This window comes from Amphiprion ocellaris, chromosome 24 (genome assembly GCF_022539595.1).
Source record: "Amphiprion ocellaris isolate individual 3 ecotype Okinawa chromosome 24, ASM2253959v1, whole genome shotgun sequence".
In the NCBI taxonomy this organism is placed as follows: domain Eukaryota; kingdom Metazoa; phylum Chordata; class Actinopteri; family Pomacentridae; genus Amphiprion; species Amphiprion ocellaris.
In genome coordinates, this window is record NC_072789.1 from 14,645,746 (window position 1) to 14,668,102 (window position 22,357).

At 40.2% G+C, this 22,357-nt stretch overlaps 1 protein-coding gene across 4 annotated transcripts in view; it reads right to left on the minus strand.

Annotated features, from left to right (window-relative positions):
- The window catches only part of LOC111571821 (receptor tyrosine-protein kinase erbB-4-like), a 329,715-nt gene that overhangs the window by 18,363 nt on the left and 288,995 nt on the right, over positions 1–22,357 (minus strand). For 3 of the 4 annotated variants that reach the window (XM_055008641.1, XM_055008640.1, XM_055008642.1), the window contains one exon: positions 768–929. In XM_055008641.1, the coding sequence (XP_054864616.1) occupies positions 768–929 (162 nt within the window). The remainder of the gene's footprint in view (positions 1–767; positions 930–22,357) is intronic. The other variant, XM_055008643.1, reaches the window with a different exon arrangement.

Genomic DNA, 22,357 nt, shown 5'->3' on the forward strand with positions numbered 1-22,357 from the left:
AGAGAAATATTTTGACATTTCATATACTTAACACAGGGAATTTTGAATACAATCCTTGAGGGAATGGAGCCCAACAAAGTTTCTCAAGTCTTGCTTTCCTGGTCACCAGCCATGACCTTATCTTTTATTACTTTTGGTTTCAGTGTTTACTTCCAATGTCAACCTTTTTCATGTGAAATGTCCTGCACTTTAAATTGCTCTGAGTCAGGTAAGAACTGTATTAGCCCGACCTGTCGAAACAGCCTGGTGTCAGTGCTGGAGGCTTGAGTAAGAGGCCCTGTGCTTTTGCTCTGGAGGAGCTCAGTGAACACATGAACACATGAAAACCACAGCAAGCTGTATGTGGTTCTTGCAGAAAAATATTAGACTGACATCACAGACGTTGTGTGAAGTGGAACAGATCGGCACATTAGTCATGTCTATGTCAATGGAGCAGAGTGTGAAGATGTGGCAAAACAACTTTGGCTCATGATGACGGTGTCAGAAAATGGATCAACATTGGCGCATCACAGCCATGTGAGACTAAGTCTGGTGTTTTGGTCCAGCAACTGCAGTAAAATCAGATTAGATACATAGATAAGCCACTTTGAGGGTGTAGGCTGCAAGCTCAGACGTTGTTGTTGGTGCTTCAAAGAATGAAGGGATTTTGAAGACGCTGATAGCTGAAGGGGAAAAGAATGTCACTTGAAATATGCAGCCAAAGTCATGCTCACACCTACAATCCTAAGAGTCAGCTAATCACACAAAGATAACTCCACTCCACTTACACCAACCTTGCCCCCGTCTGCGTTGTACTCCTTCTCGTCAGCGTCCAGCAGCCGTGCCAGGCCAAAGTCGGTGATCTTGATGTGGTTAGGAGACTTTACCAGGACGTTCCGAGCCGCCAGATCCCTGTGGACCAGCCTCCTCTCCTCCAAATACATCATCCCCTGAAAGAGCAAGAGAGAAGGAGATGACTATGGATCCTCTCATGGAGCCATTCATCATTTTATATCTCATGATTGAAGCACTCTGAGATCTGCGATGCGTTAAATGTCAGCACTAACATAAAATTATTGTCATAACTGTCATCATCATTAACCACACACCCACGTAGACATTTAGTTTCAATCTTTCATTGTTATCATATCTCATATGCATGTCTTTGCGAGACAGAGTCCTAGGCAGCTTTTGTAGCATTTCAGATGTGTCAGTAAATCAGACACTTTTTTTTTGACAAGCAGGAAATCCAGCATACCGGCTTCTCAAATCAGAATTCCAAAAACAAAACGTTTTCTTCTGAGATGTGAGTGATGTGATATTTCTTATTAGAAATCCTCTTTTTTGTTGTCATGCATGACCTTTCAATCACTTTGGTCTCTGAATGGTAAACGATAAAACATATATTTAAAATGCAGCAGCTGTTAACTAAATCTTTGCAGGGTAAAGGACATTTTTCAAGTCTGTATTTCTCACCACTGCTCTGGTCTGAACAAAGCAGCTGGTACAACTTGAGGATAAAGCAGGTACTGGCCGTGTCATGTGCAGCATGAATATCTACATCTTGTAATGTGTCCAAGCTAAAATCCAATCTTGTTCAATCATAACTGAGATTGTTTCTCTGACATGATGCCTCCATGTCCTTGGTAATTGGGGCCATTTTCAAGCTGGCTAGGCAGGAATAACAATGGATGCCCTACCAATTTGTTAAAGCTGATTGTGAACACCCGATGAGCAAAGCAAGTAAGGGGAAAAATCAACAAAGCCTTGGGCGGAGAGAATGAAGAAAACTTTGCTTTGCAGCCTTAATTTGTCGCTCAATGGGCTGGACGGAGCAGGGGAATCTTGACAGTCGCACAAAAACCTATTTGCAGCCACATGAGTGTGCACATGAAGATGCACTTCGTCCGAATTTTTCACAAACACGCGCATCGCCATTTCTTCATGAATGCTTGTACACAGCAATCACAGAAACGCACACGTTTCATCATGCCCTTGTGCACACACTCATCGAACAAAACAGCCAGACAGAGTTCGGCAGACAAGCGAGGCTGGGCCAATTGAAGTGTATTAGACTGGATGTTAAACAAGTGGATGCCACTTCGCAGGCAGATCAATAAAAATACCTTGGTAAGATACAAGGCAGCCGCTGTACTCAGCAGACAATGAAAAAATCTAACCAAGGTCCATGCCTCCACTGGGGCGAGAGAATTATTGTCCATTTGAAATACTTACGGGGAAAATATTGCGTACATGTGTGTGTAAGTGAGCGCACGTCGAGGCACGTTGTGTTGAAATGCTTGTCATAGTGAGCTGCCCCACACCGCCTCCTCCCAGACGAATGTAAGGATAAATCGATAGCGCCCACGTCTGGCTCGCCGCTAGCTGAGCCCTCATCCATCATCCATCGGCCTTGCAGACACACACACACACACACACACACACACACACACACACACACACACACACACACCCTGACAGAGACCACCCAGAGACCACCTATACGCAAAGCAAAGACATATAGTATTTCACAGAGCATGCTTGCAATATTTCTATCTGTCATTGTCTTTTCAATTTTCTCTACCTACACTTCTTATTTGTTGGTTTCTGTCTCCCCCTTTCTACTGCTATGTTGCTTTCCTCACCAGTATGAGGACAATGTGCTTTGACGACCCTCCTTTCACTGAAAGTGTATTTAAAATAGATTACTTCTGGGTGCTCGGGCAGGCGATCAATAACAATGCTGATTACAATAAGCCCGAAGACGACTGTGCCACGCAATATTTATCCCCAATGTCGACGTCGAGAGAAATTAGGAATCAATGGCCCACACAGTCCATTAATACACTTCGACTTAAAGTGACAGGGCAATGAGGGGAGGCCATCGCACTGACAGCGGGAATGTACAACAGCTCAAGGAGCCAATTAATTTTAGGCCACTGGGCGGTAAACACCAGCGTCCCAGCGGAGGATGTGGGGGCAGCCTCTGTTTCAGGTCGAGAGGGTCCTGCTGATTGGGCCGCTTTAACACTGCTTAAGTGGTAAAATCCCCAGAGTCCTGAGGTCCACAAAAATGGAGGGCAGATGGGATAATTTGTGATTACATAACCTGTAGGTCATGTAAGAACTTGCAGAAGAAGTCATTAAACCTGCCATTATAAGTGTTTTTGGTTAGAACCTATGACAGAGCACTGATTAAATCCTTTTACTAATTATACACAATAATCAGCAACATTATCTTTAAATGATAACTGGTAAAGATGACTGATGTAGCCTCTTCTTTACTATCTCTCTGGCTCATTTTATGAGAACATGACCAATAATACTTCCTGAAATTGGTCTGTCACAGAAATATCTGTACTGTCATAAAATAGTGTCTGATATACATCAATATTAAAGCTTTCATTGACAGTACATGACACTGAAAAAGATGCTCGGAGTATTTTAGCATCAATATAATCACAAAGTTTGTCCAGCAGAGAAGTTCCAACTTTCTTTAAGGTAATCTCAGTACTGTCTGCAAAAATTAATTGCTGCAAAGCCATTAAGCAATGACCCCATTACTTTTCATTTTCAAAATAAGTCTCACCTATGTAGAAACAACATAGTCTGATATGTTACATCAGAATTTTTTGGTCAATAAAATCATTATCGGCTCCCAAAATAAACTAGTGGTCGGAGTCTATGTTGTATGGTTCTGTTTATTAGTCTTATGTGATGATCATCTAAAGAACTGTTTAAAAGTGCAAACTTTGAGTTGCTGCAGCACCTTGAATGAACAGTGAAATACCTGCCTGCCAGCTGAAAATGCAAAATCACTGCGTGCTCTCTCTCAGCTATTATTTTCCTGTGAAGAAAGCAAAACTGCCTGCTTCAGAGGAAGAGCTGCATTAGGCACTGAGCACCACTCCAAATGTTATGCTGCGCTGCTGCACTCAAAGTTCAAAGTATACAGGTATACAACTGACCTTTAAAGGAAGGAGGATGTTCATGATGATGTACAGAAATGGAGGAAAAATGCAACCACTCTTTCAGTTATTTAACATGTACATTAAAACACTAAAACTTGTGAATTCCATGCAGCAGTTCGCTCCTTCGAAAATAAAACTATATGCACAAGGGTAATATAATTTATTGACATAACTGAAGCAACACTATGGCTGATGTCCATTAAGTTTTGAAGAGCAGGTTTGCAGACACTAACAATGTGCATGAAAGGCTCCTAAAGTTCTTATCAGAGCCCTTAAGCACTTGCTGAACTTGCAGCAAAGCAAACCTATACTGTTGTGGACTTAACAGAAGTGCATCTTAAAGTCTGTGACAATGTGAGATCGAACAATGAGACTATAACATACAACCCCAAGGAGGGTGACTTGACAAAGGAATATAAGGTCCATGAAAGCATGAAAAGATTTCAAGGACATGAGGTTACATTCACTCAAACTTGTGCCTATAAAAGCCCAATTTTTTTTCAAGTTATCAAAGCAGTTAAAGCTTCCTATTGCGATATCAAATTTAAAAAAGACCTTGACAGGTAGTGGGAACTGAGCTAATGCACGATGTGTCAAGGACATGAAATTTATGAATTCCTGTTTACTGAAGCTTTTAACGGGACATAATAATTAATTAATCCTTTGCGTCAGCTCATGTTGTATATAACTTGTGTCATTTAATTTGAATGGCATGTTTGCACTCGAATTATGAGACAAAATTTCAATGTTCACATTAGGTCAGAAGCAGATGAATAGTCACGGTCAACAGCAGCAGCAGTGTTGAACACATTTGCCCGGTTCAGGAAAAGGCTGCAGTTTCCAGAAAACATCCACTTGAACCCTATATGAAAGGTCCCATGAAGTATTTTCCCCAGCAGCTCTCACAGCACACCAACAGCTTTGTGAGTCACATGCTACAATGGAGCATTAAGGTTAAGGGCCCAGGAGCATCCCAAATGACACTAGGGGTATGTTTGAAGCCCTCAGAGAATCAAGTGCTGCTAGAGTATGGTGGATAGACATATTTCTACTTTTATTTTAGCCAAAAACACTGTAGTCACTATAACTTTTCCATAGCTGTTTAGCCAAGACCTTTACAAAAGTCAGTGTGCTTTAGGGCAAGTCAGTATTGTCACTCGTTAGATTCTTTCTGGTGGTGTGGCAAAGTGCTGCAGACACTGAGCACTGGTGAACTGACTAAGCTGTTAATGTGGACACATACGGTATCTCAACAGCAACTTGTTTCTGATGTGATATACAATACTGTGGAAAAATTTTAGGCAAGTGTGTAAAATGCTGTAAACTAAGAATGCTTTCAAAAATACACATATTTGTTTATTTTATGAATTTACAAAATGCAAAATGAGCCAACAAAAGGAAAATCTAAATCAGATCGATATTCGGTGTTACTACCCTTTACCTTCAAATCACCATCAAATCTTATAGGTACACTTGTACAAAGTCAGGGATTTTGCAGGATTATAGTCAAGTGTACGATCAACCATTTACACTAAACAGGTGCTAATGATCATCATTTTCAAATGTAGGTTGAAACACAGTCATTAACTGAAACAGACACAGCTGTGTACGAGGCTTAAAACGGGATGAGGAACAGCCAAGCTCTGCTACCATGGTGAGGTTGTGGAAGATGGTTTCATGTCACAGGTCATACACCAATGGCCAGACTGAGCACAGCAACAAGACAGAAGGTAGTTATACTGCATCAGCAAGGTCTCTCCCAGACAAAGACTTCAAAGCAGACTGGGGTTTCAAGGTGCGCTGTTCAAGTTCTTCTGAAGAAGCACAAAGAAATGGGCAACATTAAGTATTGTAGATGCAGTCGTCAGCCAGGGAGATTTAGTGAAGCAGATGAAAAACACATCAAGCTTATTTTCCTTCGAAATCAGAAGATGTTCGGCAGTGCCATCAGCTCAAAACTGGCAGAAACCAATGGGACCAGGTACACCCAGCTACTGTCTGGAGAAGTCTTGTCAGAAGTGGTCTTCACTGAAGAGTTGCAGCCAAAAAACCATACCTCTGACATGGAAGCAAGGCCAAGCGACTCAACTATGCACAAAACTATATGAACTGGGGTGCAGAAAAATGGCAGCAGGTGCTCTGGACTGACGAGTCAAATTTTAAATATCATAGCCAGCATTTAGGTTTTTTGCATTTTCTAATTGGACCACACTGGCAACCTTTGTTTCACACACATCTATGATCTCTGTCATGGCTTTGCTGCTTGTTTTACCTTGAACCATCTTTAGGAACCACTGCAAATTGGGAACAATCCAAAATATCTGCCATTTTGGAGATGTAGTGACCCAGTTGTCTTGTCATTATAATTTGGCCCTTATCAAAGCCCCTCAGACTCTTAAGGTGTCCATTTGTCTTGCTCCCAACACATCAACTTCAAGAACTTATGCCTAATATACTTGCTGCCTCTTGACAGATGCCATAGTAACAAGATAATCAGTGTATTCACTTTACTTATCAGTGGTTATGTGGTGGCTAATTAAGAAGATAAAGTAATAATTAGGCCTAATTGCAGTTTATTGCACATATATAAGTGACATTGCATTGCAGCACAAAGATGCAAATAACATGTAATTTGGATTATTTTCACCTTTGCATAATTTAACAAAGATCAAGAGCTCCTTACATAAAAGATAACCGACCAAGGAAAAAATGCTTTTTCTTGTCGGAGCTGTCTTTACCTCTGACTCATTCAGATGCATCATGACACCTTTTTATATGTTATCGCTTACTTCTTGAGCTGTACTGCCGTAAAATAGGTTCATTCCAATCAAATTTTATACCACTCATCCCTGTTTTTATGCTACAGAGAAAAAAAAAACGGCTAAGGATCTGAACTGAGTGACATGTAGAAAATAAGGCAATGAATGCTTCTTTTCCTGTGTTTGTTAAGCCAAATGATTTGTGAGAGCATGCGGTGTGTTATGAATAGTCACTCTTTATAGTTTATCTTCCTCTGACCCAGTGCCGACTATGAAGCCAGATAAAATATCATTTTTAAACAGCACTGAAGGTCTTTTTCATCTCTGCGGGGTCCCGAATTGTTTACAGAGGCTAAAAGTCTTCTAAAGCATGCAACAGACGAGGTCATGGCTGGTTGCGACCCATTAGCACCTTCTCTCTCGCAAGGAGAATAGAAGACTAAAGATGTGGGTCTTCAGTAGTGTAGGAAAACAAGAGGATGAAATCAGGCATGAAAAAAGGAATGGAGTAGCGTGGAACTGCATGGAACGGTGCAACTCAGTGGGACATGCTGTGGAACAAAAGATGCTGCGTTTAAAGGGAAGCAGTAAGTGGACGACGGATATGATGGACTGCAATGGACAACACATTCAACACGGCAGATCCAGTGTTCGCTGAAAAATTCTCAAAGCCACACACTAACATGAAAAAGTTAAGAATTTTTAACATTTGTTGCCAGGCAACATATTTTTTCAGGAAGCAGTGGGAACCATCAGTGGTTTTAATGATACAGCTCTTGGGTACAAAACACATGCACAGTTTATTTGAGAATTCATGTCAAGAAAAGCTAGAATAAAAAAAAAAGACAGAATGCTGAGTTTCTTGCAGGAACCAGAAGGTGAGGTGCCTGTTTCCAGAATGAGCGATAAGCAGCACTGTGTGTAGTGTAGCTCCCTTCCCTTACGCAGTCTCCTATCCGAAAGCCCCACTGCCCCGCAGAATGGGTGAAGAGGCAGCAACAATGTGAGCAATATGGGACTGTCCGCACGCCGAGAACTGGGACCAGCGCGATAAGGAACGTGCACAATGGGTCTGCTCAGGTGGCGCCGGTGGTCGTCTGTCATGTGCTGTGGTGCTGTGCTGGAGATAGAATGGGAGGCATTCCCATAGAGCTGGCAGTCTCCAAAGCATGTCTGCGAAACACCTCTGTGTGTTTGTGTGGCAGAATGAGAAAAACAGAGACTGAGAACAGCCAGTCTCTTTAATCATGAGCAAATTCAAAATTTGCTCTGAAATATTGTTATGAAAGTTGAGTCTAATTTACTCCCAAAGCACTTTTGGATTACGTGCTAAAGTAGTGCACTGTTTGAATTATCTCCACAGTAAAAAAAAAAAAAAAAAAAAAGCTCCAAGCTGTATCAATGGATGGTTTGGATGGTTAATGAACGGTGCAGGTGAATGTGACATAATGTGACATATATAACGACAGCTCAGCGGTAGCGTGGCAGTAGGGGTGCAGGCCCATTTACTCCGCATTCAGCCGTTCTGGAACCACTTGTGGAAAAACTGTGTCTATCTATCAACCTGAGCTGTTTATGTGTCTATATCTATGTACACAGGAAGGGTGTGAGATTTGAACGAGGTAAGGTAGAGCATGTGAAAGCAAGGGAGGCTGAAATTCCCTCAGTGGGAATGGATTTTAAAAAAACAATGTCGGAACTTATCAGTTCTTGATGTCTTCCTGCTTCCATTCTTAATTAAGTCTCTCCTCAGGAGAGGGAACCAAACATGAAAACATCTCAGCTCCGTTTCCATGATCTCAACTCCCCTGTGGGACGCAGAGATCCTTCCAAAATGTCACCGTGCAGGCAATAAAAGACCGCGACTGGCAAATTTACATGAGCAAATGTCAATAATTTTTTGGCGACTGCAACGGAATGAAAAAGGAGAAACAGAGACTTCTGAGTAAAATATGATATGATGTAAAGCTGCAATGCCCTAAAAGTTCAACTAAAACACTCTTGTAAAAGATGACATTTGAAGCCATGTAGCTAAATGTCCTTGTGGGGTGATGATGCTATCCAAGCATGAATTAACAGCACTCAAGTGAGATCCTGTGAAGTCTGTGATAGCCTGCGGGCAGCCGGGAGGACGATAATGATGGGTTTCATCGACAGCTCGCCAGTCTCCTGACTTCGACAGGTGAAGCAAACAGAGAGGAAGACAGAAAGCAAATGAAACAGCAAGAGAGACAGAAAAGGAACAATGAAGACATCTGATCCTTATTTGAATTAGCCGAGCACCAAGAAATACTCTCCAGCATTGTAGTAATGCCTATAATTTGCCGGCTTCTTGCTGTGACACTGAGAAGTTATAATTTTTAATCACAGCAGATAATTATCGCAGTGAGAAACTGATTTGACCTGCCTGCTGGCTACTTTTGATATAGAAAAGCAACATTGTTCTCCTAACACTAACACATACATAAGTAAACACATGTATGCACGTGATTTAAGGTGATGCATGAGCACACAAACAGGGAATAGAATGCTGTAATTTCAGTACTATGACATCTCGTTTGGTTGTAATAAAGCCGCTAGTATGAAGAAAATGAAAACCTGATTGCACAAAATTGATTCACACCAGAAGTTTGCAGAATGGTTTTTACTCGTTTTAATAAAATGACAATTTCAGGGCTTGATAAAAGGAAAAAATGAAGTTTTATGAGCAGACTTCAGAAAAGCAGAGTCATGTAGAAGAATCCCCGTGAATTTCCGCCCGCCATCATTCATCTGCATGCGTTCATATGCCTGTGTCTAATGAGCCCCCGCTTCAGGCATTGTGGGTAATGGGTGTGTATGGAAAGAGGTGACCGATGCAATCAGGCCTTCCTTCCCAGTGGATCTGGCAGGCAAATCCCTCCCCTTATGCATCCTTGAGCACTGCTGATCCTTACAGATAATTAGAAAGACCCGGGGGGCTTATCTCTCCACCGCCCGCTCTCCTCATCACCTCGTACTCTTCCTCCTCGGCCTCCCTCCGCCCTGTTTCCTCATTTTGTAGCATCAGCAGGGACATGTGCATTCTCCTGGGGACTGATCTGGTGTGTGTGTGAAATTGAGAACGTGTTTGTGTTGGAGGAAGAGGAAAACTGCTCAGGGTGCACATTAGTTGGTTTTGTTTTTTTTTTTTTTTATATCTTGTAAGATAGTATTATGGGTTGTTTGGTAATCAAGGCGTGATGTGCTTCCTGACGAGCTCTGAGATGCAAAGAATTGTGGGACTGCATTATTAATGAAGCCCGGGGGAAATGAAGTGCTGAACATGGATCACTACTGTATAGCCTGCTGACGGTAATAAATTCACTATAACTTAGTATAATGTGTTTTAGAAGAATATATAGACTAGAATAAAAGAAACTGAATGTATATGGCAGTGAACACATCAGTCACTCACTTTATGTCACTGTGGAGCTGGCATCCAACAGCATTTTATCATATGTGAATCCAGTGTGAATTCCTTTAGTAACCCTTCTACTCTGTTGAAGTAGGTTTTCTAAGGGAAAGAGAATGTATGCTTTTCTGACCCAACAATCCAAGTGCACTTGCAAATTTCTTCTTGAGATTTCAATCTGATAACACAGATGGATCTGGCAGATCTGGACATGTACACTCATCTGCTCATGATTGTATTCACAATAGGACATTTTTAATATTTACGATCCTTTAGGGACATATTTTTAGTAACAAGGTACAATCATAAAGTTCTGTCTGCATTGGCAAAAAGCAAAAATGGGACCTGAGTTAAGTTTGATCACTATTCCATTTGAAGATGAATTTTCCTCGGGGTTAATTAAGTATCTATCTATCTATCTATCTATCTATCTATCTATCTATCTATCTATCTATCTATCTATCTATCTATCTATCTATCTATCTATCTATCTATCTATCTATCTATCTATCTATCTATCTATCTATCTATCTATCTATCTATCTATCTATCTATCTATAGCAGTGATACACTGCTCCTAGTTCTCCTGTGATATTTGAAATGCTCCTTGGAAGCCTTTTCTGCAAGCGGTCAAGCACTACATCTGACACGCTGAATTTCTTTCACTGTTTCAAAACAAAAAACATCAATTTGAATTTCATTTTGGGGCAGAGGAAAAAGTTGCAAAAAAGCCAAATTTGGCATGTAGGGCAGATGGGAATGGCTATTATGTTTGAACGGTCAAAAAATGTGTGTATTTTCAACATACTGTGAGTGGCCCCATGTTAGTAGAATGACATTTTAGCAAATATAATGCACTCCAGTTTATGTCCTCTGAAATGAATGTTCTTCCTCAGACTCCCCCAGATGTTACAGTAGAATTCTGTGTTAACAGACGGACACTGAGGGACAAATTGAAGGTCCATACCGCTGAGAACACCAAACAAATTCATGAGCATGCTCTTGGTCTCGTTACTCACATTACACCTTGTTCCAACTTGGAGAGTGCTTTTTAGTATCTGGCTCATAGTTGCAGACCCAACTTTCATGACCACTGAGGAACACATGCAAGTGGTAAGAATGAGACCTATAGAGAGGATTTTAAATGTGGCAGGAGCACAGGAACACTAGCCACATTTACATTAAGAATGGTTTTGCTTTTTATAGGCATTGGAACTTCTTGATTGCACTTTGTTGCTGAGCTGCTAAGCTTGAAAAAAGTTGTAATTGATTGCTCAAAAATCTGATGCTGATCTTTTAAACCAACATGCATGAAAAGCTTGTCAAGCTCTAGAAATTTTCACAAAATTACATATGAAGAAATGAAAAAAAATGACACAATTTAATGTACAAAGATAACATAATTTTGCAACAGGATTCACAATAGCACCAAGTTAATGAATAAATGCTACACTTCTATCAGCTTCGATTAACTCATACATTTAAATCTGTCTCTGATGTTATGTAACGCACATGAGACTTGCTCCATTTTCTACACATGTTCCACACCTCAACGATAAATACACTGAAGTGAAAAACATATTTCACCATCAGGCTGCATCACATTTGCTCATCAGCTGTTAACAGGAATTTAAATGGACATCATTGACAGGAATCATGTTACTCTTGAGTACATAATCATAATTGCTTTTCCATGCACAGAGGAATGTTTTCATCACTCTATAGCTAATTGCTGTTAGCAACAGGATAGCAACAAGCACGGATACCTGGTAACTGAGCTACAATGTACTGTTGGTAAATTGTATTCGCTATTTGAACATGAGATGACACTTGAAATGACACTTTAATGATAACCTTCCTCAGAAGGTTATCACTAAACCTGAGCCTATTGCACGTGCACCTCACTCTTGGAAGATGCTGGCTTAGTTTTCGGTGCATGTCCATGGTGCATCTTTAGGAGGCACTGCCAGATGGTTGGTGCTTTCAGCGACTGATAAAGAAAGACTCAAGATGTATTTGAGCAATCTCAGCGAGAAAACACTGGGGAAGAAAATAGTCCTCGGACTGTAAGCATCCCAAGTAACATGGAGTATGAGACCAAAGAGCTGTTCACACACTGAAGCCCACAACTCAGTTCTGTGTTGACACTGTATTTATATTGACCTTTGCTTCGTTCATATATATTTCATAGTACGGCCACAGATCTCACTGCAGCGAAGAAGGCAGGAAATACAAACCACACATCAATATATTTTATCAGTATATTTAGACTTCTTCTTGTTGCAAATACATTATTTAGTATTAGTATTGAAAATGATTAATGATTACTACTACTGATGTGACTGTGACAGGCTGATACTGATGGAGGTTTAGGATGGGGCCTACCAGTTCTGTAATCTAAATTCACAAATCTGCCTCAACGAGATTTCACATCTGTACAGTCTACAACACTGTCCATGCTAAGATGCTCAAGAAGGATAAGGAAAATCTCCCCCAAACTTGTCCTGTTTTGCCAAATTAGTGTTTAGAATTGTTAATTAAGGAAAGATAACAGTTGTAGGAAAGACATAGTGAGAAGGAAATCTGAAAAGGTCCTTTAAGTAATCACCAATGTTGTAATTGTTCTGGTGAGGAACGTCTCAAGCTCATACGTCCCTGTGATCGTGTCCCTCGTGAAAGAATTTTGCTGTTTCAATAGCAGGTCTATGTAACTGGAGGGGAAAAAAGGAAATCAGGCCAATTTCATCAGCAAATACATGCGTTCCAGAGTCCACTGAGACATTTTTCTCATTGAGATGCGATGACATGATAGACACAACAGCACAGGAGGGACATGACTTGATTAAAAGCAAAGGATGGATTCCATCTTCCAAGGGGAGAGGGTAAGATGAAGGATATGTGTTGGGGGAGGGAGGGAGGAAAGAAGGGAGAGACCAAGAGGAGGAAGCAGTGTTAAAGCTTGGCTAATGACTACAGCCGAGATGTGTTTGCTCAGCACAGAAAGGCGTTTGCGGGAAAGTGAATGACACAGAGGGCTCCACACTACTAAGCTTGACCAGATTGGATCTCCTGCCATCGGGTGGCATCTCCGGGGAGCCGCCGTGGGATGCAAATCTTAACACACACACTCGGATTGGTGGGAGCGTACACACCTGAGCTTCCACACACATGGAGTCAGAGATCAGCAGGCAAATTTAAAAGTCCCAGGATTTTTCCTTTTCCTGACTAAGCAGTGGATGAAGATGAATTCTTCTTATTTTGCTAGAAAACATCATTGTCAAAGTGAAGGTTTTTTTTTTTTGTATGTGTTTAGTTTCAATACACATGCGCTGTAAATTTAAACATTTATGCCATTGCTTGTTTACACTTGCTTGCAAGCACAGTTTACCATGACACAGTGCAGTACTAGGCGGCGTCATTAACACAGTCAATGTGTAAAACACAGCCAAGTGTCGCCACAACAGCAGAGTGTGAATCTAACTGGAGGGTTTTCCTGCAGGGCATGTTGTGCTAATGTCAGTCCACAAATTTGCCCGTAAATTGCTCTACTCCCTCACTGCTCTGCAACTGAATGTGGCCCAGATACAAGCCCCAGTCCAACAGTCATCCCACCTCCATCCCCCCTAAAAACCAATCAAGACCCTTGTCCAGCTGGGGCTTCAATGCCAAGGCCAATCATTTCAGTGGCAGGACAGCTACTTGCTGAATCTATTCTACTTTCATTACACTGAGCCTGAGGAGAGAGACTGTGAAAGGAAGACAGAGAGAGAGGAGGAGAAGAGGGGAGCCAAATTAAAAGACTCCTGTAGCCCCGCATACACTCAGTTCCAATCCCGTATTTAATTCAGTGATTGATTTGTTCATTAAAATACATCCCAATCCTAATTATTCCATTAATAATCCAAAACCTAATGAAAAAATGCTCTTCATATGTGCGAGCGGGAGAGAGAAAGAATGAGCGAGGAGGGGAAAAGAGATTCAGTTAGTGAACAATAAAGAAAAGATGGAGACAAGAGGGGGAGAGACAAAAAAGGCAAGAAGAAGGTCATTTTTAAGCACAGAGAAATTACTACAGAGACATTTACACACATGAAAACACACACAGATAGGGTCATCTGAGAATATGGAGGAGAGGCAAATGTGGAAAAAGCTGCAAGGAAAAGTTTGACCTCTGTTAACCCGAGCACATGGAGAGAGAAAAATGGGGAAAAGAACAGATTTATAAAAGGAAAGGAGTAGTCGGTGTTGATAAATAAGTGAAGGGAAGATCAGATAAGATAAGGAAAGAAAGTGAAGAGGAAAAAGGAAAGGAAAGGAAAGGAAAGGAAAGGAAAGGAACGGGAATGAAAGGGCATTTAAGGAACTAAAAATACAAAGAAATGGGAAGAATGGCAGAGAAGCACATAAAATAAAGGACAAGGAGGAAAAGGAAAAGAAGGGGCATTAAATAAAAAGAAAAAAGGGGGATTGAAATGAAGTGCAAAATAGAGTAAGAAAATGCAGGTGTAACAGAAGACAAGTGGAAAAATAAAGGCAGTAAGGAAAAGGACATAAAAAGGAAACAAAAAAGAGGACATAAAATAATTTGAAAAATGGGAGAAAAATGGAAAAGAACATGACAGCAAAGAAAGGAAACGGACACAAATCAAAAGGAAAGAATAAGAAAAAAGCAAGTGGGGCAATAAAGGATAGAAAAGAAATGGAGAAAAAAGAAAAGACAACACATGGCAAAAGAAAATAAAGGAAAGGACACAGACGAAAACCTTGGAAATTAGAAGAGAAGAAAGGAAAGGAGGGCAGAACAGGAAGGGAAGAGCGAGACTAATAAATTAGAGGCTATTCACACAGATCTAAAGAGACCTCTGTGACTGTTCTGCATTATGTGTGTGTGTGTGTGTGTGTGTGGTTATGCAAGCGTCAGTCATTGTGTGTTTGTATGTGTGGCAGTGGGAGGAGAATAGCCCTGAGTGTGGCTGTAGATTAATGGAGGCCATTATCTCAATGCCCAAAACACTCAGTGATGAAGAGTCACTGCCTGGCGACAGGCCTCGGCCAATCAATTTGTGGCACAGCAGTCACCTGCCCGGGTCAGGGCCCACATGGAGCGGATGGTTGTGTTGTTGTGGCGGGCAGTGGGGAAGAACTGGCAAATATCCACGACTTTACAGTATGGTGAAACCGGCACTCCGCTCTGCCAGGCTTGGCAGCTAACATGGGCAACTCAGCGGTACATTTTTAAAGTAGTTGTACTTGAATAATCTAATATTTTGCTGCTTTATACTACTGGTGCTTTGCATTTCCACAGATTTAATGGGACAATATCAGAATCTTTGCTGGTATTATTTCATTCACTGGTAATATTTCATTCACTTTGTCATGTTAAGTGATAATGGGGAGGTCGCACTACAAAATAGGACACTGTGAATGCAATTATTAATATGGGCGGGAATCCCAGAGTAACTTACGATCCATTAACAAGGCATCATGCAATGCAGTCTGTACAAAATTAAATTCTAATACATCTAAACTGCTTACTCAATTGCATTTTGAGGGAAACATTGGATTAGATTAGATTAGATTTTCTTTTTTATTCATCACATGCACATACAGTACGGCAGTGAAATGCAGTGACTGTCCACCAGGCTTTATAAATACAAAATGTTAAAATAGGTACAAATACAAAAATAAATATATAAATAAATGAATAAAATACAAATAAGAAAAAATATAATATATAAGAAATACAAACAGACAAAATGGTAAACCTACATTCATTGATATGTATTTTACAGGCCATTGCTGCTTCCTCTTTTCAGCCAATCAATCATATATTAGATGGGGTTGGACTTGTCTTCTGGATAACCCAAAAGATGGTGGAGATGTTTCAAACATGTAGTGACAGGGTCATATTTTAACCTAAACTGTGGCATTTTTCTGAACCGAACCAAATTATTTTGGTTTCTAGCCTTAACTGAGCTTTGAACATATGTGTCTAACAAAACGTGATATTTTTCTAAACCCATCCAGAAAGCGAGTGAAGATCTAAATTAAATTACAGAAATTCTGAGACTGATTGTCTCATCATGAACAGTAACCACGGTCGGTGATTTATGCCATCATGCAGCGTTCCTGCCTTCTAAATTGGACTTTGTAGCTTTTCCGAACTGTGTGTCTTTCCAACCATACAACAGGTCAGATATTTTAAGAAAAAAATAATAAAAAGTTACATTCCTGTCAAAACATATTTGAGAATGCAGTTTAGTTGTATCAGAACGGAATTTGGTGGAGACAAGGTTGTTTCAAGGTTGTTGATATTATGGTACCTCGCAAGAGAATCAATCCCATTTTACTGTTACAACTTTTGCACTCTCTGATTTCTGTTTATAAGCAATTCTAACTTTTTTAGCTTTTTTCAGAGTTAGTGTTTGCCAGTTTTGGAATCCTTATGTATGCTTTCGTGATGAGGGTCAGATGAGAAAATGGTTGCCACTCTCACATCTGTCTTTTCGATGCGATGCTGAAGCCAGCAGCAGGTTAGTTTAGTTGTCTCTAAAGCAAACAGGCTTTTGGCAAGGAGCTGAAGTAGGTAATTCCTCCAAAAATGCCAAAGTATTCCTTTGACTAAAGATACTCGTCACAGTGTGAGGTGCTTTTGAGGAACGTGTCCATTTCATGTATGTTCACAGCAGTACATAGTCAGTCCTTGGTCTTGTGCCATACATCACACGGCCTTCAGTTTGCTTTGGGGACCTTTTCTTGAACTCTCTTTTCAATTCATACCTTCTTTCCACCCTCCGTCTCGCTTGTCCTCTATCCTAACAACACCTTTTTCAAAGCTAACTGAAGACCAAAGGGAAAATATTCTTCTTGAGCAACTTCTGAAAGATGCTCTTTCTCCTGTAGGAGAGGTTTCCCAGCATTACCTTGAGAGTGCAAAGATCATTCAGTAACGAGTGCTGTGAGTTATTTATTCAGTTCACATGCCCAAACACACACCTGCATGTGCTCAGGTACACACAGAGACACACAAACACACACAGGTGCAAAGACACACACAAACACACAAAAACAGCCATGGACCACACTGTAGGGACGGCATATCTTTTTCAGTCTTAAAAAATATCTTGGGGCTATGTGATGAAGGACCTGTGAGAAGAATCCAAGAGGCTAATATAACAGAGAAGAACCAAGTTACCTGGTTTTCATGCTGTGAGGCTTTAACTCCATAAGTTAGGTTTGTGTGGCTCAGAAACCCATCCTGATAAATGGGCTCCCTGCTGTAACTGGGAAAACGTAACTGTATCAAGAAGGAGGGCTCATATAAAGTCAAACTGATTCCTAATCAGTGCAGTCGTCTTTATGGATTTTTGAGTTTGGTTTAGTTGATCTTAGTTTTTAGTGTGATTTAGTTCTAATAATTGCAGTTTCTGTCTGGATGACTACTCAAATCAATTCTTTGAAACATTTCAAGTACTTGACGGATAGGCATTAACATTTTAAAGACACTAATGTATATAATTTATGTTTCTGTTCTAGTGGCAGGAATTGTCATCCCTGCTAAATAGAAAATATCATTTGAGTGTATTTTAACCCAAATCTTCATCTTTTCTTAAGCAAATTGTTTTGGTACTGAACATCAACCAAGCAGTTTTACAGTGGCTGTGAAAAACTGATTCAGATTCAAATTTTTTTGGGCAACAACCCAGATCTTACTATGGCCATGTGCAAGAAAGAAATGCATGAATCACAAAGCTTGAAAGTCACATGATGTGAATGCAGGCCAATATAAAAGAACAAGCCAAAAATATATGTATCTCACAATTTAACAGCCTTTGTTGTGAAACAAACACATTTTACATTCAAAAAGTACACTGAAGAAAAAATAGGGGGTGTTGCAAAGGGATGAGTGCAGTAGCGTTGGTAGAATAAAAAATAAGAAAATACAAAATCAGGTGTTTTTCAATGATCAAGCTGATGGTCAAGCAGAGATGACAAAATAATGATTGTCCCACTTCTAAACTATACTACTATACTAGTAGTATTATCAATAGATAGACAAACCAAGGACTATAAACTCAGACATTCTTCATTAGGATGAAGGGGGCTATGAAAGTGGGTGCTGCATTTCAAAGTCAATAAGTAGACTGTATTGAAATCTGCCACTTAAATACACAAACAACATTTTGCAAAAAAACATTTTGATGTACTACTGTGTGGCCCCAAAACGTGAAGTCTACTGACATTGGTGATCCATAGATTCCTCTGGCATCACCATGAGGTTCACATTTGTGGTTTTGTGTGAAACGTTTTAACAATTATTGAAAGCACAGGATAGAAATACTAGGTCCAATTAGACAATTTCCCCAAGCTGTTCTACAAGATGGTCAGGAGTTATATTGTCAACATTATACACCACACCGAGCCATAAATTAAACCTCCAAAAGCAATAGTTTGAGGTGTTCGTACTTTTGCCAATATGTACACTTGGGTTCAGACTTAATACTGTTCTCCCTGGTAACATTTTCTTTCAGAGAACAAACATAAACTAACAATCTAAGTAAATTTCATAGCTATGATGAAACAAATATTTGCTCTAAGCATGAGAGATGCTTCCTATGCAGTACATCTGTAATAGCTGATCTGGGCTTATGTGTAAATGCTTGAACTTCAAAACAGATACACTATTCTGAAAACATATGAAGCCATTTAAATAACACACTGAAATGTTGACACTTCAAATGTAATCCTAAGTGATGTGCCACTTTAAAATTACAAACCATGTCCTGTCAGTAAGCCCCAGGTGGTGATAGTCTAGCTAGCACTCAGACAATTTTGACTTATTATTTGGTAATAATGGAAACACTGAAGGAAAGAGCAAGTCTCTTCAGTGCTAAAAGGAATTGAGAGAACTGACCAGACCGATTTACTAATTCACTCAATGAAAAGTAATTATCAGTGTATGATTTCCAATCATACCAAGCAGCTTCATCATCAAGAAGTCAGCAGAATGAATGGCAGATATTGCTATCAATCAAATTCAATCTGTTTTTTGAACTGAATGTCAGTGCTGTGTGTGATGGCAGTTTTGAACAAAAGTCTCTCTCCTTCATTTACAGAACCACCAAGAACCTGACATTTCCCCTCCTGCCGCCACAGGTGAAATCGAATCCAATTACGGCAATAAGTACCTGTTTAAGTAACCTGCTCCTAATGCTCTTGGGAATCATCCATCATGGGGGAATGCAGGGTTAAGCCCTATCACACTAACCTCCCCAACCCCATGTGACCAAAGCTCTCATCCCTGACTCACATAGATTAAACAAGAGAATACATTCCCTTTAACGATGACCAACACGAATCAATTGCAGGAGTCTGAATGATAGAGTCCTTTAGAAAGAGGGAATGAGATGGTCTGTGAAAGGCTTTTCATGCTCAGTGATTCATTTATGAACAACCAATTGATGGGTTTACTGTTTTTGTATGGTAGCACGCTAGTTTGCTTTAGAGCTCTGGGCAACATTAGTGTGTTATCACACTTGACTATGGCTAAATACCTGCATTTAAAATGATAGCCTTGCATGTCTTAGTTTGGTTTCCTTTGGTAGCTAAACACTTTTGTCTCAAAAAAACATCAATAGAATTGATAAGAAGATAAATAAAACAAGATTTTTTTTCATTTAAAAGCAGCATGGTATCTTAATGGTGACAAAAAGCGCAGTTTTCATGTTGTTTCTTTACTTCATCAGTTTAACAGCAGTTGCAATTGCACTTTAGCAACTTAGCTAAGAACTACACATGACCAAAAAATGATGAATGACTTGCAGGGATCGGGGAAGAGCAAGAAAGGCTCTCACTCATGCCATTCCCTCACCTATGCAAATCAGATCACTGCTCTCCTGCCTAGACAAAATAATTCAGTTGTTAATCTGATCAGGGAACAGGGAGCAGGTAAACACCACAACTGTATGATGATATGTTTTGGAATCACTTGTTTGTTCCCCCCCAGTCGCTTTATTTGACAAGGAGGGTGATTCACTTACTTTCAGCGTATTGTAGGTGACAGACCCTCGGTTGCATTCACACTGAGGGCTCTGCGGTATCGGATGATTATTTGATTTCCTCAAAAAGTCTTTATGGATTATGATTATTTATATTAATAAGGCAGTGTCATCTGGGTTCTTCCTACTGTAAATTAATGCAACAATGGCAATGCTTATGACTGACCGAAATTAAATAATTCAAAAACAGCATCTACTTAAGCAATAACTGTACCTGATTTACATTTAGGTGCTAGCCCCTTCAAATGGGTCTTCTGACCACTAGCAGGTATACATTTGCGATTTCACCACAGATCTCAAACTTGTGAAGAGAGTGAATCAAACTCTGAGTTCAACTGACCTAAGCTTCACGCTGGTGATGAAGAGTTGGGTCTTTTGCTACAACTTAATAATGAAACAGCAATGTTCAGTTAAAGAGTTGAAGATCGAAGAATGCGCTTCAGGTCCACAACACAACCAAGAGAATGCTCATCATTTTGCTCAGTACAAGGTTGTGCTGTGCACCATGTCTTTGTTGCTCTAACTCTCAATGTCGAGTTCTACTGTAACATCCTAAGGTGTCTGAGAGACAACATTTAGCACAAACAACCTGAACAGTGCAACCATGCGTATGAACACGTGCTCACAGCATGTTGAAAATGCAGTTTTATAATCACACCAACGCAATGGTTTTACCAGATCTGGCTCCCAATGACTTCTTCCTTTTTGCCAGAATGAAATTCAGATTGAAGGCTTGCTGTTTTGACACAGGGGAGGACATACAGTGTGTGTCGCAGATGGCGCTTGATGCGCTTACAGAACAGGACTTCCAGAGAGCATTCCAAGCATGGCACAAGCAGTTACAACGGTGTCTTGCTGCAGAGGATAGCAAAGGGCAAGGAGACTACTTCAAAAGGTATGGCAGCCAAATTCTAATCAAGTACAATTTATGGTAATAAGTTCAGTGTCAAGGGAACTCCTGGCAAATCTGTTACATGAGGCAGGTGCATTGGAGAGGGACAAGCATATCCAACAGGTACAAAACTGACTCCCACACACTGTCTACCTTGCAATGATGAATTTATTTGTGAAATGTTTCAATGCTAGACCTTCATCAGACAAATAGTTTGGTGCAAAATGAGAAGCTTAAATAAGGAGTAGCTCTGAACAAACTCCACATGTCCTTGGGATGTATGAAACACTAAATGAGAAAAAAAAAAGAGGCAAGAAATAAAGATTATTTACATACTATATAGAACATGAGAGTCAACCGTAATATAAAGAGAAACATTCATTTTGCCAGGACATATTTACACAGTGTAGGTACACTGGGAAACACATACTTAAACTTCATCTGCATTCACAATCTGGGCCCAGACTTACAAGTCTTCTGAGAATTAACATGCAAATTTGAAGGTCTGGCACAAATAAATTTTTCATTGCAAGTTAGACAGTGTCCGGAAGTCTGTTCTGTACCTGTTGAATAAGTTCAGGCTCAAAATTTCTTGATCAAACCTTATATGTTGTCATTCTTATAAACGTTACAAATGTTCAATTTGTCTTGATTCCTGGCCTGCAGTGAAGGAACACAGATGCTTTGCCATCCTCAAAGAAATATCTGGATTGACTTGCAAAATAGCTGACTGCTGTTTTAATTACACAAACATTCCTTGGAGGCATAGTTAAACTGGCTCTTTGCTTGACTGAAACCTCAGTGGGTAGAACCACAAATCTTAAGAACATACATTAGCAAGCATGGACAACACAAAATCAGCTCTGGTAAAATATATTAGGAGTTGTCGCTTTGTCTAAAATCCTATCAGGCTGATCAGCGCCAGTGGTAAATCAAACTTCTGTCAGATCCTCTTTCACTGCTACTGCTTGCAGAGCTGCTGGGTGATGCCTCTGTGTCACAGCAGATGTCTGCCTGCGCAGCATGTAATAACAGCCTAGCACCCTACTGCCATCCCAGAGTCATAACTCAACGAAGTTAAATCTTACCCAGCAGTTACACTATCAAGCAATCTGGCTGCATCAACTTAATTTGCAAACAAAACACAAATGTTCTTTGGGTAAGCAAAAGCACACACAATATTTCAAGCCTTACTGCTGCTTCAACGATTCTGAGGGCAGATTTTGTTTGGGTAGCAAAGAATGGGTCTTTAATTTGAGTATTTC